The sequence below is a fragment of the Capsicum annuum genome, unplaced genomic scaffold, assembly GCF_002878395.1.
Source record: "Capsicum annuum cultivar UCD-10X-F1 unplaced genomic scaffold, UCD10Xv1.1 ctg2203, whole genome shotgun sequence".
Taxonomy (NCBI): Eukaryota; Viridiplantae; Streptophyta; class Magnoliopsida; order Solanales; family Solanaceae; genus Capsicum; species Capsicum annuum.
This window is the reverse complement of record NW_025828032.1, coordinates 1-1339: the sequence shown is the minus strand read 5'-3', so window position 1 is coordinate 1339 and position 1339 is coordinate 1. Positions and strand designations below refer to the sequence as shown.

Below are 1339 nucleotides of genomic sequence, written 5' to 3'. Positions count from 1 at the left end.
TGCCAGAAAATATAATACAGCAGTCAAAGCTAAAATTAATGCATCAAGACAGTGGAAGAGCAGAATTTCAGGATGTTCATTGGTCAAGTCAATGCTAGCAATTTTCGCCCGTAGAAAAGGGAATCGGATCAACTCTGCAGATATTCTTGATTATTAAAAATACATTGTACATGAATTTCTACACGTGAACTGAATCTGAATGTCAGTAAAAAATAGTTAGAATATCCTAAAGATAAACCCGAAACTTGTTTTCCTGCATACTCAGCAGAGCACAAAATTATATAAAACATTTTTTTTCCATAGGAAAGAGAGAACTTGTCAAGAAGCAACAATAACTTAGAAATCAAAGCCCCAACAAAATGTTAATAGGTAAGTAGGAAACGAACAGATGTACTTAGTTTTCCTGCTTATTGCTTGAGTTTTTGACAGGTTGATGATCTGCTACAGATATTACTAAGTTCGGGCATAAAGAACACATCACAACTCTTTAGTACTATAAATACTTGTACCAGCTTAGAGTGAAACTAAAGCGTGGCTCTCTTTTCATTGGCGTTTACACTGTGAACCCGTGCAGAGTACCACATCAGCATAATCAGCACAAATAATGTTTCTTACCTATTAGTTGAGTTTTTGACACATTGATGATCTGCTACTACTAGATTCAGATGCTTTTGCTTTGATGTTTACACTTTGTGAACACGGGAAGACTAACACATCAGTATAATCAAGCATAAAATATATCTTCATAGTTGCTATGATTATGTGCTACTGATATTGCTAAATGCAAGTGTAAAGATTTAGATACTTTTGCTTTGACTCAAGCCCGAATCAAAGTGATATTGTTTATTTTATTTCATTGAAACACAATCCCGAAATACACCTTTGAGAGAATTGCAAAAGAAACATCGCCAAATTCAAGATACAATTTTTTGCTAAATCAAGTTACAAAGTCAAAATGAAGCACAATGGAACAACCTTTTTCAAGAAGATTTGATGGCATCAACAAAGCCAGTACTAAGAAGCCTCTCCACATACTTTCCCAATATATCCACTTCGAGATTAACCTTCTGTCCCACTTTCTTCATCGGAATCACCACCTTCTGCTGCGTATACGCCACCAACATGAAGTTAAAACAGTCCTCTTCATCAAACACGTCGACAACAGTCAAACTAGTTCCATCCACAGCAATATATCCTTTAGGCACAATATACCTCAAAATCTCCTTCACAGTCTTCACCTTCACCCACAAAGAATCCCCTTCAGGTTTAAACTCAACAATCTCGCCCATCCCATCAACATGTCCCTGCACGAAATGACCTCCCATTCTACTGCTAGGCT

The 1339-nt window shown here is 36.6% G+C and overlaps 1 protein-coding gene across 1 annotated transcript; it reads right to left on the bottom strand.

Moving 5' to 3' along the window:
* Positions 1–826: 826 nt before the first annotated feature.
* LOC124890681 (riboflavin synthase-like) lies at positions 827–1334 on the bottom strand (the record flags this gene model as incomplete). Its single annotated transcript, XM_047402462.1, has 1 exon — positions 827–1334. A coding segment is annotated over one exon (354 nt), but the record flags the coding sequence as incomplete, so codon positions are not given.
* Between the last annotated feature and the right edge of the window lie 5 nt (positions 1335–1339).